The sequence below is a fragment of the Cupressus sempervirens genome, chromosome 10 (genome assembly GCF_028749045.1).
Source record: "Cupressus sempervirens isolate cs-2001-9-10 chromosome 10, ASM2874904v1, whole genome shotgun sequence".
Classification (NCBI taxonomy): Eukaryota; Viridiplantae; Streptophyta; class Pinopsida; order Cupressales; family Cupressaceae; genus Cupressus; species Cupressus sempervirens.
This window is the reverse complement of record NC_143127.1, coordinates 61257225-61280757: the sequence shown is the minus strand read 5'-3', so window position 1 is coordinate 61280757 and position 23533 is coordinate 61257225. Positions and strand designations below refer to the sequence as shown.

The 23533-nt window shown below is 35.2% G+C and overlaps 1 protein-coding gene across 1 annotated transcript in view; it reads left to right on the top strand.

Annotated features, from left to right (window-relative positions):
- LOC149532562 (uncharacterized) overlaps positions 1-6953 on the top strand; it is a 32726-nt gene extending 25773 nt beyond the window's left edge. Inside the window, exon 3 of the mRNA XM_089806411.1 lies at positions 6593-6953. Coding sequence (XP_089662537.1) covers positions 6593-6755 — 163 coding nt within the window. The 3' untranslated portion in view covers positions 6756-6953. The remainder of the gene's footprint in view (positions 1-6592) is intronic.
- Positions 6954-23533: the final 16580 nt, after the last annotated feature.

The window sequence follows — 23533 nt, the reverse complement described above, 5'->3', positions numbered from 1 at the left end:
ACACCAACAATCGCAACAGTGAACATGGTATGGTTGAAAGGCATGATAGTGGTAATGATGGATCAGTCGGCCAAGTTCTTTCATGATAATTAGGATGCTTACTTCATTCATCTAAGGCAGAATTGGTTACACGAAGGCAAGAGGGGAGTTACCAGGCTTTTAAAGTTCACTCAATCAGATTTCAAGTCGAAGTATGGCGACCTTATTGTGCTTCTCAACCAGATCATGGGCATGGCTCAAGGTATGCAATTCGAGAACTGGATATACTATTTTATTGATGAAATTGAAAATGGAAAGAGAAAAATTTGATTGGGCTAGAATTATAAGTGAAAATTTAGACTTGCAACTTAGGACAGTGCAAAGTAAAAAACAATTCCATATGGGGTCCTACCTCTTTTATTTGATTTAGAGGCGGTGAAAATTGAAAAGTGAATCTCAAAGAAGAGTGAATTTCAAGGAAGAGCAAATTTGGAGGAAATTATTTGAAAATATTTGAGGCTAGGCAAGGCTTAGCTACTCATGCAAACCAAATTCGAATAGGAAGGTTAGAAAAGACTAGGAAGGTTAAGGGAGGCAAGGATAATGAAGGAGGAAAGCGAGACAAAAGGTTGAAAGAGATCAAGTTCGATTTCAAGGTGGTGGCCAAGTTCAAGACTCTCAAATTGCAAGGATGTTCACGTCTGGGCAAGCCATCGAGGCCAAGGCAAGATTACTCCAAGTGCATGGAGACCTCACCCTTTCAAGGTCAGGACATCAGGTACAAGCAAGTTCAAGTGGTGATGATGAAGTTCTAAGGATGAGCTCAAGCATCCAAGGCTTCACCTCATCTCAAAGATTAAATAAATTTATAAGATAAGGTTGATGAGGCGGCAATTTCTGGTGCATGCTATCAAATCATGCCAAGTGTCCTATATTCTCATTGGTTGAATTGTTGTAATTTTCTCATTGGCCCAAAAAGTTGGTGCCCTCATGTAATTGGTTGAATGATGGTAATCCTAATTAGGGTTTGTAAGGTTTAATCTTGGCCACTCGTAATTTTGAGCCTCTATATAAGGACATTTTGTTCTCATTTGCAAGGAGAGTTATATTGGAGAATTGTTGCCAAAATACTATCAAAATTGTTCTTTATTCATTGTTGTGGCTTGCATGGTGGATATACATGATCATTTTGGTGTATTTGTATGTTTCTTCTCATTTCTCAAATTAAAGTAGGATTTCATTTCATGTTGTTAGAGTAGAAGTGGATGACTAGTTCTATGTTGATGTTAGTGAATGTTTGATAGGGATCTATATACTAGGCCACAAGCATCCTAGCGGTTTGTTAGGAAGCCTTTTGTGGTAATCTAGTCCAATCGCTCCCAAGGTTCTACTTGCATTTCATTTTTCCGCTTGTACTTCAAGTTGGGTTGGAAGATAGGTGTTAGTGCGAAAATCCTAAGAGTATCCCTTAGAATCATTGCACCAATGGAGGTAGCGCTTTCTTCATTCATAGGAGTAGTAGTGGAGCAATAAGCAATTAGTGGTAGGAGTAGTTGAAAAGTGAAAGTTATCAATCAGAAAAGGAACAAGTCAAGCAAAGCGAAGCACCACCAAGTTATCTTTTGAATGAATAATGTAATCCCGCCTACGTGATTAACCAACAAATCACATTAATATAACTGAGTTAGTATCCACAGGTGCAAGGAACCTTGGAGTTTTCTCATGTTCTTCATGAGTATTTACTTTTCAAGAGAGGGTTGAGTGTTTGATATTCCATATCAAGTGTTCAATTGCTATATGTTATGTAGTGATACAAAACTGACATCAACAAAACCTTCAGAGAAAGTAAGAGACCCAACAAATTCTCAAGTAATGTTCCTTTTATGATTGAAATCATTAACTTAGAGCTTACTAGTGTAACAGAGGCTCTCAAGCATCAAGTATGGAAAGATGCCATGACACAAGAGTATCAAACCATTTTAAAAATGACGTATGGGATATAGTACCTAGATCTAAAGAGAAACATGTTGTCTCTTCTAAAGGGCTCTTCAAAATTAAACATGTTGCAGATGGTAGTATAGAGAAATACAAAGCATGTTTTGTTGTGAGAGAGTTCTCACAGAAGGAAGGTATTAATTATGAAGAGACGTTTGCACCTGTTGTCCGATATACTTCTATTAGAGCAGTCATAGCTATTGTAGCAGCTAAAGGGTGGAAAATCCACTAAATGGATGTGAAAATTGCATTCTTGAATGAGACTATTGAAGAAGTCTATGTAGAACAACCCAAAGATTTTGTGATTCATAATGCAGTTTCACATATGTGCAAATTGAAGAAAGCCTTATATGCACTTAAATAGGCTCCAGAGCATGGTATGAAAGGATTGACAACTATCTTATGGGACTAGGGTTTTGAAAGAATGATGCAGGCCCAAATTTCTATTTGAAAGTTATTAAAGGTGATATGTTAATACTAATCCTATATGTTGATGATCTACTAATTATAGAGGAAGATCATCTTATTGTCCAATGTAAGGACCTGGTGTCAGAATTCAATATGAAGGACTTCGACATTTTACATTATTTCCTTGGATTGGAAGTTTGGCATAAATTTGATGGTATTCTTTTGATTCAAGGAAAATATACTATTGATATTCTAAAGAGATTTGGGATGCTAAATTGTAGATTGATGTCTGCACCCATGGAAACAAATTCCATAAGTTGAAAGAAGTAGGAACATAATCTAGATTTGCAGATCCTACTATTTATAAAATAATTGGATCATTAATGTACCTGGTTAACACTAGACCAGATATTTTTGTTATGCAATGAATACCCTGAGCTAGTTTATGTGCGAACCACGAGAGATACACCTTGTTATTGCAAAGCATACATTGAGGTGTCTTCAAGGTACTATTGGACACGGTCTTAAATATGAAAATGTTGACCTAGATCTACATGGATACTCTAATTCAGATTGGGTTGGAAGTGTAATTGATTAGAAGAGCACATCTTTATGTTGTTTCAGTTTGGGATCAGCCATGATCTCTTGGATAAGCAAGAAATAGTTTTCAATGGTACAAAGTTCAATAGAAGTTGAAAACATTGTAGCCTCTATGGGAGCAAGAGAAGCATGATGACTTTGGAATTTGATTGTGGGATTATTTGGCGAATCCCTGAAACCTACTACTATCCACTACGATAATCGGAGTTGTATTAAGTTTTTAGTGAATCAAGTATTTTGTGTTCGATTAAAGCATATAGAGATTCTTTACCATTATGTGAGAGACATGGTGGAAAGGATGTGATCTAGTTGGACTATATTAGTACAAGTGATCAAACAATAGACATTCTCACCAAGCCTCTCGAGAGTTAGAGTTGAACACTTCAGGAAGAAACTTGGTATGGTTGAAATGTAAGCTATTGGGATTGAATCTCAAGTTGTTTATTTGTACTCTATATATATAGGATGTTTAATGTGTAAAATCTTTTTGTTGTGTGTGGGCTTCTATAACTTTATGAGCCCCCCTATGTACATTATAGAAAGGTGACGATCTTTTAGAGGACGAATACTTGTATCTAACATTGTAAGGTGACGACTACAACTATTAGTTCTCTATCATGGTGAATATTGTGTGACTTGATATTCGTGGACATGACATGATAGTATCTTTTGAGCATTTTGATAGATATAATAATACTTGATATCAGTTGTAGATCATTATGTTCTTTGTGAGATACCATGATTTGTTGTGATAGACATCATGAGACGTGATGTCAGTGCACATACCATGATATGGATATATATAAGAAGAATGTCATGTGACTTTATATTCTTTAACATATTATATCCTCGGATATCACAAGTTATGTGATATCTCTTTTCACAATAGATGAGCCTATTGTGATGTATATACTTGGTTAAATCTTTATTTCCCTTAGCTAAGAGGGAGTGTTAAAAAGTATGATAGCTATGGTCTTATGTACAGGGCCAATGCAATACGAGTTTTATGCAGAATCACTGATGGTACTTTGTTGGGTCAAATTGAGACACACTGAGATTGATTGAAAAATTACACAGTTTGAAAATTTATTCAGCATTCACGTATCAGATCATAATTGAAATTCCAAGTATATTGTCAAATCTGTTCATACAGATCAACTATGAGTATGTCATGTTCTATCTTTATGATTGATTGTAGATAATATTGAATCAGATTAAGTCTGATCATCTCTCCATGTCAAATATATATTATTTAGTTAAAAATGAAGTCTTGACTAATCCCGATTAAATGATCGGATCTCTCCTTTGCAATGAATCGGTGCATATTAGATGACATTTCCTGAATGGTCTTGTCATGTCCATTCAAGGACATGTCCATTCAAAATAAGATATACTTGAAACGATCTGCCTAGATAAAATTGAAATTCATAAATGTTTTATCTAGACCAGATTGAGCATTATCAGAATCATATCAGACTTGAAAATATTCAGTATTTGTAAATATTGAACTTGCATCACTTCCACATTTGGTGTAATATCAAGATACATATTTTCTGATTATCTGCATATAACAAATCAAAGATTAGTAATCACTCAATTCTGAAATATAAATGATATCCATTACTCTAAATCTGATAGAAATTTAATCTAGATTTACATTTATAAAGAGGACATGCAAAAAACTAGCATCTTTTCATCTGCCAATTTCAATAAGCTAAAAGTTGGTGCACAGAACAAAGGAAATGTGAGATTTATAAGGTATTTGTAGTAGTCTATTGAATGAGAAAATGCTTTTGTGGATTTTAGAGATTATTATGTTTGCTTTTGAATTCTTCACTCGCTGCCTCGTGTTTCCCTTGCAACTTTCACCCCTCAATTTGTATATAGGATTTTAAAAGCTTATTTTTGAGGTCATTTATTTGGTGCAGATTAAAGTCTCAGGGCTACGGTTTCTCCTGCTTGAAGCATGTAAATCTTGGCTTTGCCTAAAGCTCTCAGAATTGTAAAAATTGATGTGCTTCAAGGTTTCTTCAAGGCTTCACCATATGATATAGAATTCGCTTTTCAGAGGACTTTAGTATTAGTAATACTATTTTTTCAAAAGCTTTTTCTATTTTTATTTTTCATCCTGCTGCAAATTTTATTGTATGATTTTTTTTTCTAGAATTAGTGTTTAGTACACTGTGGTTTTTTCTTATACTGTTAGCACTTACACCGATTTTATTCTGTATGCATCCAGTGATTTTCTGTTGCTCAATTGATATAAGTCAAAACTACTATGCCAAATTTCCAAATTTATTAGAAGATCAGCTCTGAAAATAAATATACATGCTACGCTAATCATAGAAAAGATAGATTACCTCATCAGTTGAAAATATTTCCCCTAAAGTAGGGAGATCTTATATGTCCATGAGTGCTGAGAGATGTAACTAGCACTAGGTGGTAAATCAGGACACAACATCTTTGTTGTTTTGTGTATATTTTGCAATATGCTTTTTCCTTTGACTCTTGTCCTTTTGGTCACCATTCATCAGTAGACTTTGTGATGCAGCCCATTTCTCATCTCTTGTTCAATTTAGCCTTCTATGTAGGTGCAATCTTTTGTAGATTACTTTAAAAACCTTTAGTTGCCTGCTAGTCAGTTATTGATTTGACTCAATTGTTTTTTCCATTTTCTATCTACACATGCATCTGTCACTCTTACCTTATTTTTGTGCTGCTCATGTATAATTCACCATGACCCCGGGTTGCCAGATTACAAAACAAGGTTTGCATTTTGAGAGTTTAATCTTGTTGTGAACATCTGTTACACCATTTATCGTGTCTTTGCAACATCTACCAAGGAGAACTATTTTTTTAAGAATGTTGGTTCACTTCACTTCACACGCACAATCAGCTTCAACGAAGCACTATCGTCTAAGATTCTCACTTATTGTATCCCTATGTGAATTCCTCTGCCTGTTTGTGTATCTATATTTGCTCTCAACTATTTCCTTAATGTGTGTACCTCTTTGTATTTTGTCTCTGCAACACCTGTTGTTATTTGTGCAATATTATTAATAGCTGAATCACCGGTTATCCAACAATCAGTAGCTTGCTTATACACAACTGCTCTTGTGAGTGCATTTTTATCTATACCAGTATTTTCCTCGTGTACTTTTTATTTTATGCTTCATCTGCACTCACTATGGACCTGAGTTGCCAAGTCACCAAAATGGATTTGCCCTTTGGTATTTATAGTATTTCTTCACCTCAAACTAGATTCAATTTGACCCTGGGATAAATATAGCACTTAATAATCTGAAAGTAGATTCAATTTGGCCTGAGGATAAACAAAATAAAGTCATAATTTTCTATTTATAGTGTATGACAATAAGCAACAACTAAATTTCTCATTCGGAGAGAATAATGATGTAAAATATGGATTTGTTTAAATAAGCCAAAATCTTTTATGACTTTAAACATCCGCTTTTTTTGGGATCCTTAGTAAAAATGTCTATTTCTGTTGTAGCAGGATAGAGATTGTTGATGTGTCTTGCAGAACAGGCACAGTATTAGTTAAAAAGCTTTTGGTTTGTAATTACTAATGCCGATTTGTCTGTGCTTCCAGTGATATAGCAAAGCATCTATCTCTTCCACCAGTGAAGTTGCATTGTAGCATGCTTGCAGAGGATGCTATTAAGGCTGCTGTTAAGGATTATGAGGCAAAAAGAGCCAAGAGAAATGGGCAAGCTGAGGTCCATCAGAACGAGCAAATAGCAGGCACAGCTTGATGCAGTTATTTAGGCCAATAGTTTGGTGTTGTCAGCTGCTATGTAATAAGCACCGTTTAAAATGATAATTTTTAAAATTATCAACATGTCCATGTTGAGAGACTGTTAATAACTCCGCTTGGCAAGCAATACTCACTGCAGTCTATTTACCATATAAACTATGTTTGAAGTCTATGAAAACTATACAAGTTTTTGAAAGTTATTGTATAGAAGTTGTCTGCTTAGAAGTTTTTCAAAGTTATTGTATAGAAGTTGTCTCCTTACGAATTGTACTAAATTGCTGTTACATTGTGACTTGCTTTCATTGGTTTATGACCAAGTTAGGTAACTTTACAAATTGTACTAAATTGCTATTACATTGTGACTTGCTTTCATTGGTTTGTGACCTAGTTAGTTAACTTTACCTAAATAATATTTGATTAGCTACGTATTTTTTTCCCTACCAGTTTCTGTCAAAGGCTGAAAGAGAATCTTATCTAACATGTTAGGGATAGCCATAGAAGTTCTGTGTTGACAAGTGTCGCTATACAAATTTTTATATGCAGGAGGCAGTGACCTTTGATTTGAATATCTATTAGTCTCTCTTGGAGCTATTGGTGCTTGTACTTGCATGGAAGGTGTTCTTATGATTGAAATATCTATTAGTCTCTCTTGGAGCTTTGGTGCTTGTACTTCCGTGGAAGGTGTTCTTATGTATTTAAGTTCTGGTAGATGTGCTCAGCTCGTTTTGTTGATTATTTTCATTTTACAGCCCAGGATTTACATTTTGTTGCATGCTAAATATTAATGGCAAAAATTGTCATTATAGCTGAATAGTTTAGTTACTGAGGGTGTAATCTATTTATCGAAATAAGCATGTTAATACTGGTTTTTGCTATCAATGGGTTTACATTGCAATAAATATACAGATTGGTGGTGTGGTTAGCGACGAGGTTGAATTATTGGCAAGAGATTTTGACGAGAAAGTGGCACGCTGCGACTTTGTTTACCATGGAATGTGAATTCTTACCTAATGTTGATTATGAAAACGGTTTTGAAGTGGCGTGAACATTGAATGTGTTTGGGGTGCTTAGTCACCAAGGCACACTGGTTCTGGAGCCAATCTTGTTGAGTCTGATGGCTGGTGGACCCGAAATGTGGTCAAAGCTTTCCTTTTCCATTCCATGTGTATATAATAACAAGGGTATCGTTCTATGAAAAGATGCCTAGTTTTATTTTCACGCTGGTAATAATAATTTATTTTCCAAATGGTGTAGCTGAGAAGTCTGACACAGGACACGCAGGAATTGAGATTGGGAAGAAAGCATATTTAGCACATCCCAGAAAGAAGCTATCTGAGATCAGTATGCATATCCAATATCCAAAGATTTCTTCAATAGCCTTTAATGAGCAAATATACAAGCACATACTACTATGCCACAAAAGTGGAATCAAACATATAGTGAATTTGTCACACTTAAAGGAAAGCGATTATAATTTATCAATCAAACAGATTTGAGCAGCATTACAACATACAAATTCAATATTCTACAATCATGAAACCGAAAGAATGAGACAAAGTAAAACCTTTCCACGTAAAATCCCCATCCGCCAAACCATAAGCTAATGTAACAAGCTACAAGAACAATATATTTTCAGCCTTCACATGGAGATTTACATCTTGCTCCATTCTAGTTGCAAAGAACTTTTCATCTTTTATACATCTCTTCAATAACTCATTGTATTTATCTAGTTTTCATAAAAAAGAAGCAGTTTTCAAAATGACTATATTCTATGTATCTACAACTTAATTAGAAACTTCCTCTATGCACAACTCTTGCATAAAAATAAAGCACAGAGAAAGCTACTTTCTATTTACAATCATGAAACCGAAAGAATGAGACAAAGTAAAGCCTTTCCACGTAAAATCCCCATCCGCCCAAACCATAAGCTAATGTAGCAAGCTACAAGAACAATATATTTTCAGCCTTCACATGGAGATTTACGTCTTGCTCCATTCTAGTTGCAAAGAACTTTTCATCTTTTATACATCTCTTCAATAACTCATTGTATTTATCTAGTTTTCATAAAAAAGAAGCAGTTTTCAAAATGACTATATTTTATGTATCTACAACTTAATTAGAAACTTCCTCTATGCACAACTCTTGCATAAAAATAAAGCACAGAGAAAGCTACTTTCTATTTTTTGCTCCTTGCCTATCCTTGTGGAAGTTTTGGTCTCATTGAGCATCTTTCAAAAATGCATAAATAAAAATCAAGTAAAGCATCATAAGGTTGAGTCAACTTTATTCAACAATCTCCCACTTGACAATGAGTCGAACTGATGAAATTATATCATCGCAAACTATTAGTGAAACCGCATAACTCTTAACATATGCTCTCGTGTTTCTACTAGACACTTGTCCAAAAAGCACAAGCATAAGATCCCAATGATAACTAAGGTTATAGAATATTGCCACCAAGGTTGTAGATAATTGCCACCACTTCACTTTGCTCATGAGCTACAAAGCATAGAAAAAACATCAACTTCTTAGCACAACATCGCTGCAAAGTAATCCTCTAAAAATAGGATAAAACATCAGCCAAAACAATAACGAAACTGATTGCTCCAATCCAACTGATAAACCCACAGGATGGGAAAATAACATCCACAACAAATGCCAACCCATCCAATCATTCATACCTCTAAAATATCCACCATTAGAAAAATCATGCTAGCAACATGACCAACCCATAACCTACAACCTCAAGTTCCATGTGCAAACCAGTTGATGAAGACCAAACACATACAAGAACTCCCATTGCATGGGTAATGTCAAATCTGAAAGATCAAAGGTATATTGAGTCGATTGATAACAACACTAAGAAAGCGTAACTATGTAGTACCAAGGACCATCCACCAAGATATGCAAATCTTATAGCAAAAACGTTGCAATAAACATCTCTCTCATCCAATCTCCACAACTCCCTCGTTTTTCACATCCAACAAAGAAAAGAGATAAACGAACCATGTCATCACCAAAAAATACTGTAAGTACAAGTGAAAACATATGACCACTTAGCTCCAACAGATCTCAAAAAATAATGTTATGTGAACACAAACATTCAAGAAGATAAATAAGACCAAAGAGAATTTGCAAATCATAAGCATGTAGTACATCCTTCCATAAACACTTCTAAATGTCAACTGTGCAAAGTATGATCTCCTTCACAACCCTAAGAGAAAAGTTATCACAACATCCAAAACCATTCAACCTCAAGAGATCAAACATAGCATGATATTATGAATCTACATGGATGCAAGCCTCTCAAAGAAGATCAAACAACTCCATTTCATTTTCAAGAAATCAACTGACTACCATCTCCTACTATCATAAATGAAAAAAAAATACCGCAAAGAGATAACCATGTTATCCATCTCTCACAATGAATCCTCTAGTACCATCTAATTGTAGCTCAAGATCCATGACTATGAATGAAAATATAAAGCACCTGAAAGTAACATTGGACAATACCTCTCAAGTGATAAAATGCCAAGCAGACCAAGAGTAGGGGATGAGAATGCTCCTCCAAGATATGCAAGTCATCGTGACTTATCCAAGAACAATCTCCTCATAGGACTCTATTGAACTTACGCCCAACCAAGGTGTAGGCTCCTTCGTCTTTCTGCTGAAATCTCATCAAGAGTATAAATTTCAACATGTCTCTCATATCAAGAGAACTCTAGCCTCACCTAAGTCTCCAAGTATTCATGAGCATTTGTAATTGATCACTCTATGCGAAACTCCACTGTTGCAGCATAACACTATTATGAAGTATCAAACAAATAATCAAAGTACTCAATGGTGAGAAACTAAACCAAAATCAATGTCAAAGCTCCAACATTGAAATTAGGAACATAAACATGATACCATGATCTAAACTATCTCCTCCAAAGAGATAACATGCTCCATGTGATCATATCAAACAACTGTATCATGTCACAACTCTAAATTGGTAATTGAGATAAAACCATGATATAAAAGCCATCATGATAACATATCAAATGAAAGCATAAACCACATCTTTACCAAGGACTTCTTGAATCCCAAAGATGTCAACATCTCTAATCAAATGAAGATACCATCTCCAACTAGTGAATTGACAAATGTGAAAGACCCTTTTGCAACAATAAGATTTAAGGCATTCTCCAACATCTGCAACACTAAAGAAGATCATCCATCACCATGTGATGAATATACAGTCACTATTGAAGCTCTCACTGAAATGTGATACCAAGCTCTCCAAGCATATGACACACCATCTCCTTTATCTAAAAATCATCCAAGCTTGCACATTACACCAAGCCACACCAAGATTTCCAAACTAAGGAAATTCACCATGCTATAGGACACCATAACCGACTATCCAAGTACTCACTTATCACTTATCCTCTTATCCCAAAGCAACCACACCAATGCATAAGTGACCATAGACAAGGCCAACTAACAAGTCTGTACCAACACTGAATCAAATCTGGTGGATATAAACAGTCCACATCCAAGTTATCCCACTGCAATTAAATGGGTGGCCTACCCACCTGACTACATAACTTGTAGATCCAATCATTGCAATACGCAAACCCACTATCACATTAGTGACATGTACAAATGTGATCAAAGAGAGTAATCATGTAGACAAAATGACTCAAACACTAGATCAAATACAACTCTGTTTTGCCAGTTATGTCCTCATCGAGCACCATAGTCTAGGGATCCAAAAAAGCATCACCACAAACATGTTGAGTGACTGGTTAGGTACCGACATTTCCATGAAGAGAAAGAAATCCACCTACTCTCACCATGCACAAAGCATGCATGTATGCAAAACTATAACTATCTTATTTAGTAACACCCTAAAAGAACTAGAGTTTAGAAAATAACTCTTCAATACATCCCCAAAAAACCACAAGTTTTTATTTTAGCATGCAAAACTTGTAAAAATATTTTGTTTAAGAACAATCATAAACACCCACATCCACTTCTCATCTGGAAGACTCAAAAGTCTAAAAAGCACCAAACAATTGAACCCAAAATTATGGATTTTCACAAATGAGCATCATCATAGATTTTAAAGGAAAATCTAAAAACCCCTCAGATCCAACAAACAAGAATCCAAGCCATGTAAGTACAAGCATCCAAGAGGAAAACATAGTACAAGAACTCTAAGTCCACTTGCAGACCAAGTCCACAACCATCATTGGTACATGCATCCAAGAAAGATAGGTTATCCAGGAGTTTCTAGATAATCTAATGATCAACTCCATAGCCTCTATGTATTTCAAGTAACAAAAGAGATGTCTTACAATACACATGCATCATGAATTATTCACCTATCAATGAAGAGCTCCAAATCAATGTCATTTAAACATGACCAACTAAATTTTGTTCGACTTCACCATCCTTCAAGAAATGTTAGTTGTCTCCTGAAAACCTAAACCATACGCAAGACTCCCACTCATCAAAGAATTAATTATTAGCTAATTTCTTCAAAACAAATTCCTTCAAGCAATGCAAGCTAAAAAATCTTAACAAAAGAAATATCCAAAACCAGAACACTGTGAATCGTCACATATAAGCAACATGTAATTCAAAAAACTGAGCTCTGATACCAATTGAAGGGAAATGAGAGCATCCTAGAAAGTTACTTGAGATTACTATGCACATTCAGTATCCAAAGATTTCTTGGATAGCTTTTAACAAACAAATATACAAGTACATACTACTATGCCACAAAAGTGGAATCAGACATAGTTGATTTCCCATAATTAAAACCTTAAAGGGAAAGTGATTACAATTTACCAATCTAACAAATTTTAGCAACATTACAACATGTAGATTCGATATTCTAACATAGAGATTCGATAATCTATTATACAAATTTGATATTCAAATTGTGGTGGCTTCTGGGCAATACTAGTCATTTGTCATGGGGCATAAAAACTTGAATTGAAGTAAAAAAAAAGGGGTAACATATTCTTATTTATAAGGTAAAGAGTCAAAGTTCATATATTTTGGCAAAAATATAATATTCCTATCAGTTTCAACTAATAACACCATAAGTCTAAACTGATGAGCAAGAGTAAGAATCTATGATTACTACAACCCCATTTGCATAGAATGCTAGTTTCACTTTTGTTTGCATCTCAAAAACTCTACTCACAAGATGGATACCACTCTCAAACACACTTTCCATATCTCAGATAACAAGAAAAAGTACCTCATTTAGAGTATCATTGAGTACTTTTCTCTCTCCTAGAGAGCATCTTCGTCGTTAGTTCTAATGTTTCATGGTGCTTAATCTTTAGAGGACTATAATAACATCTTTAATTCACATGATTATTATATTGTCTCATACATGTGCATTGTTTCTCAACAAGAATGCATAGATAATTTATGGGCTTTCACAACATAGAATTATCAAACAAAGAATGAAACTAAACATGAGGGTGTGTGCTAGCCTAAAATATAAGATTGCTTCTCTAGCACACATATTTTGAGTGACCTACTTTACATGGGGATATATACATTATCAAATGTTTTTTTTTCTTCATATGATAGACTTTTTATTTGTCTACTCCATGTGTTCGCTTTGATTCAGATATGGTTTAATTAGAGGTACCTTCTTAAATGAATGAAGAAGTTCCATTACATGACCTCATTTTTGTTTTCGTATGAGGGATGATGCAAATCACTGCGAGTGTTTTACTCAATGTTATCTATGTTGACTAAAGTTTAGCACAATTTTATCTATGTTGACTAAAGTTGCTTTTGCTTATTGATTGAATTACTATTTTTTTGATTGGTAAGAGGCCAAAGATAAGATTACTTATTATATGTTTTTGATTAATTATTATTATTTATTAAGCTTGAGTAGATTCATCCCAAATAAGAGGGATTGAACTGTTGATCTTAGATTGGTTTTGACAATTGAGTGTCAACACACTTAAGAAATTTTCTAAGTTGATGCCGAGTATAATATAAATGTTGAGTTACAATATGTGCCGAGCCAGAAATTCAACAAGTGCGGGGTCATTCAGATGCCGAGCAAACAGACAGTGCCAAGCAAGTTTCAGATGCCAAGTGACTAATAGATGTTGAGCAAGACAAAATTTAGTATGTGCTGAGCATCAGTAATCAGTAAGTACCAAGTAACACATAATCAACATAAGAGTTTGTGCCTTCACAAACTAAGATGTAAACCGTTTTTGAGCTGACATATGGATAAATCTCAAAGGATTAAAAGATAATTATCTATTTGATTTCCTATGCAATCAACATGCAACCATTCATAAAAATGGAAAGATTTGAGCGAGAAAGATGAATGAATCTCAATCGTAGATTCATACCTAACCTTAAGTTACGAAATCCTTTTAAGGAGGTCGAAGCCCCACAATTCAGTGAGAGATAGAGTGTGCAAAAAGAGAATGCATGCAAGGAGATAATGCTAGCGAAGTGTGAAGGAAGTGAAAGGGGTGAATTGACTTAGGAGGACAACATTGCAGAATCAGTTAGCAGAATAGAGAATCAAGGTCACAATAGTTTCATACCAGATTAGTGAGGATCAGATTGGACAAAACAAGGATCTGAAATCAGCAATAGCAGACTCCAAGTAATTAGGTCAAACATTCTACTATACTTTCTAACAATTGTATTAGCAGAATGAAATCCTACGGAGATAGGTTGGTCTAACAACCATTGTATAAAGCCTTTAACAGGGTGACATTCCAAGTGAATGTTTGTAAATCCTTTAGCTAGGTACACTTTTGATAGAGTGTTAAAATCCTTAACAGGGTAGGATCTAACAATCCTTCTAAGCTTTTAACAGGATAGGCCATGAGAATGGTCAAAATATGCAATTTTAACAGGTGAACTTTATTGCTGTAGTAGTGAAGAGTTGTGGGTGTCATCCGCACCCTAGTTTTACCTTCTCATTGAAGGGTTTCTGGGTAATCATATCTGGTGTCAAGTGTGTATGTGGATGCATTTACTTTACATATGTTTATGCATGCAATGTTTTAAAGTTAAAAGTTTTATTGGTTAAAGTTTATTACTTTTGATTCACCCCCCCTCTCAGAAGTATATTTCCCACGTGTTAATTCCCAACAATTGGCATCAGAGGTAAGCTCTCATTAGGAGAAGTCTTATAGCTTGGAGAAAAGATCTTGAGATGGAAGTCTACAAGTTGCAAAAAACCATTGAGAATCAGGAGATTGAGATACACCTCCTACTGCAACAATTGGATGAAGCTAGAAATGCCTTGAGGAGTTCGCTAAAGAGAAGGAAATAGATTTCCATAGTTGAGAATGACACTCAATACAAGGAGATTGACACCACAAAGTTATTTGCAGACGGTAACTCATGTGAGTTTGATGCAGCAATTGTAGATCTCATGGACAAGAATAGAGCTGAAGAGATTAGAAATCTCAAATTGGAGCAAGAATCACAAGCAATACTGCTATGTGAAGTAACTAAAAAAAAGAAGAAAGCCATTGAGGATAAGGTCATGATTGAAGAAGATAAAAGAATTTTGTCAAACAAATTGGAAAAAATCAACAGAGTTGTCTAGGATCTCAAACATGCAGTTGGATACCTTGAGCCAAATGATGAATGCCCATCATGAGTTGAATGTCAAGGATATTGAAATAACTACATTGAAATTGTAAAATGAGTAACTGTAGAATGACCTAAAAAGAGAGAAGGAGTTTGCTGAAAGCTTCAACAAGCCAAATGAAGCCATCAAGTACTTTGAGCAACTACTGAAATCTCCTAGATCCAATAAAGACACATCAGGCTTAGGATACATAAGCACTAAAGAAGGATAGTCATCCAAGACTGCTGAACAAAGGAATGACAAAGATAAGAATTCCAAACCCACTTGTCATCATTGTAGTAAGAAAGGACATACAACTAATGTTTGCAGGAATAAGAATGCTAGTCAGAATGCTAAGCCAAAGAACATGACATATTGTTACAAGTGCAACAAACAAGGTCATTAGGCACATGAATCTAGAACTAGAACCATGCATGCACCAAGATTTGAAGGATGCTGCTACAATTGTTAGAAGTTTGGATATAAAGCCTTTGAATGCAAATCCAAGTCTACATGGTCATCAAACAAGTGAAGAAGCCATGAAAATTCTTATAATTGGGATTACAACACAATACATAGCTGTCAATACTGTCAAGAGTATGGATACATCCCTGAGAATTGCATAAGAACACATTTCGGTGGAAGCTACAGTAGATGGTTGAGCCAAAGTATATGCTTTAGTTTTTTGAAGATTGGTCATAGTAGCAAACACTATCCAACAAGATCAAAGGCACCTAACTCAGAGTCAAACAAGGGAAAAGGCAAGGTAGATGTTGAGCATGTTAGAGGAAAGATGAATAAGACATGGACGAAGAAAGATGGATGTGACATATCAAATGAAGGAATCACTTCAACTAAAGGGTCAAGTGGTCATACTTCATCAAACTAAGCAAGAAGGTATGTGGAACTGATATTTAAATGCTTTATCATACATCAGTTCCTAGAACGAGTTAGCACTAAAAAAGATACATCAACATGAATAAAGATGCAAGGTTAAATCTTCAAAAGTTTTCACATTGTTGTCGAGTAAGGAAAGTTTCCTTTAGATGTCGAGTGGAATCTTAGCATATGCCGAGTTGTCTGCCAAAGTCAGTAGAAGTCGAGTTAGTAGTGGAGGCCGAGTAAAGCATAATTGCATAAGGAGCCAAGTGGACAGCTGTATATGCACTAAGCATTAAATGCTATGTAATAAAGGGTATAAGGTTGAGTTTTCGATCATTTCTCATCATTGCAAACATAGAGCAAGAGAAAGAAGAGCATAGGAACAATTTCCAAGTAGAGATTGACACTTTTGCAAAGATTCCAATTAAGATTCAACATTATTTTGTTGATCTAAGGTATTTACTCAAGTGCTAAGCTACACAATTACACAATTTCTATATCTTGAAACCCTAGTTTTCAGAAATGACATCTAGCTCTAGGAATCCCAAGGATAAGGAATCATTTGAGGTTCAGTTGGTCAGCAATGAAGTCAAACAACCAGATTTTAGGCCAATTCTTGAAGTCGCTTACAAAAATGACCCTGCTGGCACTTTGTCTATTATTCCACCTAAGGTTGTTATGGTGCAAGATGTCAAAAAATGTTACAATTGTAAAGTTGGAGAAATAGTTGACATGGAGATTCGGTAAGCCTATGATAAACTTTGTGAGAATGGGGTATTAAAGGATGAATTCCAGATTGTTGAAAGAAAGGGCTTAACCCATGCCCTAGATTTCCTCGTAGTTTTCAAAACTGAATGGATAAGAATAGTGTTGAGTAGAATTCATGAAGGATGCCTATGATTGGAGGATGGATCCATAAAGTTATCAAAGAGAATCATACATAGGGTAACATGGTACCCAACCCTAGAATGAAAAAAGACCCTGAGGAGTGATTCAAAAGAAGCCATAGAGAAGTACACTGGGGCAAAGTGGAACAAAAGGGGCATGACAAAGAGATCCACTTGTAGAATTTGCTATTAGGGTTATATCCCATTAATTCTACCAATCAAGCCAACTAAACAATGTACCATGCATTGTAGTTGATGTGGGATAATAACTTGTCAATAAGGATCATACATATGATCTAGCAGAACATTAACTGCAATAGATTATGGAGAATTTGGGAGCAATAAGGAGATCCAAGAGTTCTCAGTGTAAGTTTGGATCAGTTTTGATATGCATATTTTTCTATGTTTAGAATGAATTCCCCTCTTTTGGTAAAATAAGTTGGAAAACAAATAGGTCTATAGCAGTACAAATTAATGAGTATATAGAACAGATGTGAGCCAATTTTGAAACCTTAATGACAAGCTATTTTGAGGACTTTAAAAAGTCTATGAAGCAAAGGCTTAGAATACCAATTTCTCTAGAGGATCAACACATCAATGACATTTTTTTCTTAGTTGACATTGATTATAGATATATCCAAGTAGCAGTACCAAGGGTAAGATGGCTAAGGCCACTTGGATATGAAATTAACATTGATGAGGCATCGACAACAATCACAACATTGGTTGCAAAAGACATTGATAAAAGTGCAAAACACTTTGGCACTTCTGATGTTGTGAAATCCAAGATAGAGATGGAGTTGAAGATTGCTTCAACCCTAAAGAAGAAGGATAAACTGGCCAAAAAGATAAAGGCCAAATTTGGTGAAGGGACAACAGAAAAAGAAGAAGAAGAACAAGGCCAAGGGAAACTTGCCTTGACACAAGGCATGGGTGAAGATGCTAAAGAGGAAGAAGGTGTTGAGGAGGAAGAGCAAGCCGAGGAAGCACCTGCCAAGCTAGAGGCAAAGAAAATAAAAACTCAAAAATAACCTACAGCTCAGCCCAAAGGTAAAAAGATAGCCAAGCCAAGGACAACTAAGCCTACTACAAGGAAAAGTAAAAGAGCTACAAAAAAGGAGGCTAAGGAGCAAGAGAAGAAGAAGGCTATTGAGCAGGAAGGTCCAACAAAGAAGAAGCTGAGAAGAAAATATGTTGCACCTCTTGAATCAAATGAGGAAAGGATTGAATCTAAAGACACTAACCAATTTAGAGTGGTAAGTCACACCACCAAGTCAGATTTAGAAAATATATGTGATAATATTAGAGATAATGTAGACTTATCTGACTTGAAAAGCATTGATTTTAATAAGTCAAGTAGACAAGAACATAACATAGTTGAAGAATTAGTCTACACTATGATGGCAAAGTTCAAGAACACTACACTTGAAATTGAAAATTCAATGCCCAAAGAGTTGTATTCTATTATTGAAAATAAATGGCATTACTACCTTAACATGGAGAAAGAAATGAGAGAGTCAACATTGGCTCACATAATGCTTGAACTCACAAAAGAGAAAATAAGCAAGGCAAATAAGAAGCATGGGAGAAAATTTGTACCCAAATATAGAGCATTTAGTATTCTTCAAAATAAGATTGAGGATGTTGTGAAAAAGTCCACTCAAATGTGGAAATTAATCTATGGTCTCACAATTGTAAAAGAAGGAGAACAAGATCCCTTTGAGGGGAGAAACAATGGAGAAGAGGATGAAAATGAAAAGGAAGGTGAAGGAGAAAAATAAAAGGGAGATGATACAGTGGAGAAGGAAACACAAAAGGATGACATGGCAACTACTGAAGAGAAGCAAACAGAATAGAGTGTGCAAGACACACAATTGCCAACTCCAAGTCCTCTAAATGACACTTCTACACCTATAGAAACAATAAAAGTAAAGGATGTTCCTGACAATTCTGGTTAGAATATAAACCCATTGACTGTAGAGGATCTCAAAAAAATCCTTGACCAGACAACTCTACAAGCCCAATTATGCAACAATCCAACATTGGTCAATGTCGATGAGTTGCAAAGTAGTAGCTGAATTGTCTAGGGATAAGATGGCAACACAAGAAACATCTTCTATCATCCCTACAGCTACAAGTGGACAACCCAAAGAGCAAGCTATACAAGATACATCAGCTAAGGTTGACTGCACAGTCGAAGTCACTACAACTGCCAAGAAGCCAACAAAGGACCAAATAGGATAGATGGATACTTCTATTCCTATTGCACAAGTGCAAGGTGCACCACCTTAGATTATAGTTATTGATAAAGACAGATCATAGGAGGATAAGGAGACCCAAAAGGAGAAGGAGCAACTAGAAATTCAAACTTTGGTTAATCTACCAACCTCTGGGACTCCAACAAAAATGCCACAAAAGCCGAGCATTGAAGCAATACCACTTCAAGTTTCAACACTAGGCTTGAGCTCTACAAAGGTTGCAAGGGTACTTCACTATGGAGACCCTGCACTAGATGAAGAAATAGTCATTCCTATGTATGACTATGAAACCATGAACATTGATTAGATCAATGAAGTGCAAGAGGCACTAGAGAGGAAGAAGAAGTAGGAGATACTTAGGAATGAGTATAAACAGAGACAAGCATTAATTGAAATAAAGGACATCTTTCTAGATGCATTTAGCTTGCAAAAACCTGATAAAACAAAACCCATTTTGGAGCAACTTTCAAACATAGTGGACCAGGTGCAAAGTGAAGACCATGATACTAATGCAAAGCTAATGGAATGTTCAGAAAGGAAGTTTCAAACAAAGGTAAATGAAAGAATATCTAGTGAGATATCACTATCACAGGTAAAACTGGCCAAGAAAATTGAAAAGGTGAAGACAGTACTTGAGAATATCTCATTGTACTCAAAATTGTGTGATCATTCTATCTTCACATAGGAAACTAGCCAGAGAATCATGAGCTTGGAGAGGAACTTAAAGATATGAAGCATACAACTACCCAAAGATCCAGCTCAAAGTGAGAAGCACTTTAATACAACGCTTCACACTCAAAAGGAACTAGCTATATTAATAGTAGAAGAGGCTAACACAAGAGCCAAGTTGGTACAAATACAAGCCTCCCTAACCCCTCACATGGAAATTTTGCAAAAGGAACTAGCCTATGCAGCAAATGTGATAAAGAAAGATCCCAAGCTTTCCACATTAGATGGCTTAGTTCACCTTGCAGCAGAGATAACCATTCAAAATAAATCCCCAGAAGTTGCAATACAAAACTGGGATGCTGTGCTGAGAGTTGTAATGGAAGTGAACAAGAAATTCTTGGTTAAATATTCAATCAGTATTTGAGACCCTTTGACATAAGTGTCAAAAAGGGGGAGAAATTAAAAAAGAAAGAGCTTAAAAAAAGGAGTAATGGAGAAATTAAAGGCACATTAGGAGAAATTGTAAAGCTAGAAGGACACTTAAACTGCAAGGGGAACATGTGAAAGGGGGAGCTAAAATAAAAGGGGGAGTAATAAACAGAGAAAGGAGGAGAGCAAATAGAGCAAAATAGGGCATAATAGAACACATCAGATAAAGAGTATCAGAACTGAAGACAAGGAGTATTAGCTGAGGCACATCAATCTATTTAGAGATATTTTGGTTACAAGGATATGACACATCAACTTAGGGGGAGATACAAAATTTTGAGGTATATAGTCCTTCACAAAATTTTGATTTTTTTTGATGTTTTGTATATATGCCTAACAGAATGTATATTATGCTTGAGGAGATTAGTTTCATTATGTATAGTTAAGTGGTTTTGACACTCATGTCAAAGGGGGAGATTGTTGATCTCAAATTGATTTTGACAATTGAGTGTCAACACACTTAAGAAATTTTTTAAGTTGATGCTGAGTATAATATAGATGCCAAGTTACAATATGTGCCGAGCTAGAAATTCAACAAGTGCTAAGTCATTTAGATGCCGAGCAAACAGATAGTGCCGAGCAAGTTTCAGATGCTGAGTGACTAATAGATGCCAAGTAAAGTTCAAGCGTTGAGAAAGACAAAATTTAGTATGTGTTGAGCATCAATAATTAGTAAGTGCTGAGTAACATAGAATCAACATAAGAGTTTGTGCCTTCACAAACTAAGATGCAAACCATTTTTGAGCTAACATATGGATAAATCTCAAAGAATTAAAAGATAAGAATGAATTTATTTGATTTCCTATGCAATCAACATGTAACCAATTAGAAAAATGGAAAGATTTGAGTGGAAAAGATGAATGAATCTCAATCATAGATTCATACCTAACCCTAAGTTACGAAATCCTTTTAAGGAGGTCGAAGCCCCACAATTCAATGAGAGATAGATTGTGTGAAAAGAGAATGCATGCAAGGAGATAATGCTAGCAAATTTTGAACGAAGTGAAAGGGGTGAATTGACTTAGAAGAAGGACATCATTGCAAAATCAATTAGTAGAACAGAGAATCAAGGTCATAGCAGTTTTAAACGAGATCAGTGAGGATCAGATAGGATGGAACAAGGATCTAAAATCAAAAATAGTAGATTGCAATTAATCAGGTCAAACATTCTACTATACTTTCTAACAATTGTATTAGCAAAAAGAAATCCTATGGAGATAGGTTGGTCTAACAACCATTGTATAAAGCCTTTAACATGGTGACAGTCCAAGTGAATGTTTGTAAATCCTTTAGCCAGGTATACTTTTGATAAAGTGTTAAAATTCTTTAATAGGGTAGGATCTAACAATTCTTGTAAGCTTTTAATAGGGCAGGCCTTTCACAGGGCAGATCATGAGAATGGTCAAAATATGTAACCTTAATAGGTGAACTTTATTGCTATAGTAGTGAAGAGTTGTGGGTGTCATCCCCACCCCAGTTTTACCTTCTCATTGGAGGGTTTCTGGATAATCATATTTGGTGTCAAGTGTTTATGTGGATGCATTTACTTTATATATGTTTATGCATGCAATTCTTTAAAGTTAAAATTTTTATTGGTTAAAGTTTACTACTTCTGATTCACCCCCCCTCTCAGAAGTATATTTTCCACTTGTCAATTCCCAACATGAACTACTATTATTGTTCTTCTTGTCAATGTTTTATTTTTATACATGATTTTCTTTTCTTAATGTTCCTTTGGAGGTATCTATTAAAATTTTTATTAAAAATTTTAATCTCCATTTGGTGCACACATATGTTGGAATTCTTTAGAATAACTGAGAGGGGTTGTGGGAGGGTGGTTGAATCAATTATCAAGATCTAGATGTACAAATAAAACTTTTCAATGCTTAGTAGACCCATATCCATAAAACCTTATTATGCATGCATCCATTAGATCATACAACTCTTAAACTTTGTAGCATACTGTTCTAGGTCAAAACAATTTTGAAGAAATGTAAACATGAAACATAACAGCTTCAATAACACATTTGAGCCAACGAATTTACGTGGAAACCCAATTTGGAAAAATCACCAGTAATATGCTACTAATTCTCACACTTCTCAAGTGATGCCCTGTGAAAGACCAACCCTATTAAATATTACAATACACACTATTAGATGTGACCTGGTTAGAGGATTTCAATCACCCTGTTAGGAGTGAGCCTTGTTAGAGGACTTTAGATCATTCACTTGGAATGTCACCTGGTTAAAGGATTTACAAATAATTTCTAGGTCAACCTTAATCGAAAGGATTTATCCTAGAATGATACAATGATTAGAAAGTAACAACAAGGATTGATCTGATAACAAATTACAACTCACTTGCAGAGATAACATATCTTTGTTTCAATCCTCCATTCTACTTGGCTTTCACACACTTTAACTCTAATATCTTGTTCACCCTTCAAGAATTCATACTGTTATGCCTCCTTGCTTTGCATGCCAATTGTAGTCTCTTCTGTTCAGCTACTTAATGAAGCAATACCCTAGATTCCTTGTTTTCCTTAGGTTCTTGCACATGAAAAACTTTGCTTCTAACTAGATCTCTTTATAAATAGAGATTTAAGATCTTTTTTTTCTTAATCACAATTGTCTATTTTAGGGTTAGGTAGGATTAGGTAGGATACAATGAATCCACCCACTTTTCCATTTGATTCCTCTAGAAACTTCTACACTCCTTAAATTTTCCACAAAATAGTTTACCTTGAATTTTGTGCCACCAACTCATCATAGTTATCTTCCACACACTTCACATAATTCAAGAAAACAAAATAGTTAGCTCAGATTCTTCAAATCTATGATTTAACATGAACATTAGTACCTGAACTAGTTTACTTAGTGAACACTAAAGTTTACTGATGCTTGACATCAACTAAAATGTACTTGACTTACACTATGTTTACTTAGTATACATTGAATCTTC